Below are 659 nucleotides of genomic sequence, written 5' to 3' on the forward strand. Positions count from 1 at the left end.
ATCATTACTGTTTACTTTAATGTTATTTCTGAACTGATTTCGCTGCTGTCGTTGGAGTTGTGATGATTGTTAAAGCGTTATGATTACTACGGACGTCGTTATCATTGCTATCGTTCTTCTCTTCCTCAGGGTGGCTTACAACAGCAAGTGTAAGAATCGCGACCTCGATCAGTACATGGCCGAGTGCTGGTCTCGTGGTTCCAACTCGATATTCCCATTCTAAAGGACTACTTCTAGATCTATGCTCTAGATTTACAAGCCTGGCACGTCAGATACATGTCATCTCAGTTTTCAGAATGGTTCATATTTGAATATGCAGCACTTTTGTTCAAAATTTTGGATTACAGTATTTTGGAACATTAAATTGTACTTTATGTTTGTTATGAATAAAATTTAACGAAAATGGGACTATTACTGACATAGCAGCATGCAGAAACTAATGCAACCTCAGTGAACACAACTGAGAAAGGGAAATGAATGAACACAATTTGATTTGCGAAGTGTACCCTGCAAGCCCCAGTATCCAATTTAATTAATACTCAATGCCTTTTGTTAGAAAGCTCAAACGAGGCACATTAGTTTCCGAAAGCCATTGCATCGGCTATGTTGTGTTGTTTATTACGTGGCATCGTTGATGAGAATAATCTAAATATAGGTGA

General features: G+C 37.9%; 1 protein-coding gene across 1 annotated transcript in view; it reads left to right on the top strand.

Annotated features, from left to right (window-relative positions):
- The window catches only part of LOC119590571 (lysozyme C), a 2470-nt gene extending 2067 nt beyond the window's left edge, over window positions 1-403 (top strand). Inside the window, exon 5 of the mRNA XM_037939239.1 lies at window positions 130-403. Coding sequence (XP_037795167.1) covers window positions 130-223 — 94 coding nt within the window. The 3' untranslated portion in view covers window positions 224-403. The remainder of the gene's footprint in view (window positions 1-129) is intronic.
- Window positions 404-659: the final 256 nt, after the last annotated feature.

Source organism: Penaeus monodon, chromosome 27, assembly GCF_015228065.2.
Source record: "Penaeus monodon isolate SGIC_2016 chromosome 27, NSTDA_Pmon_1, whole genome shotgun sequence".
NCBI lineage: Eukaryota > Metazoa > Arthropoda > Malacostraca > Decapoda > Penaeidae > Penaeus > Penaeus monodon.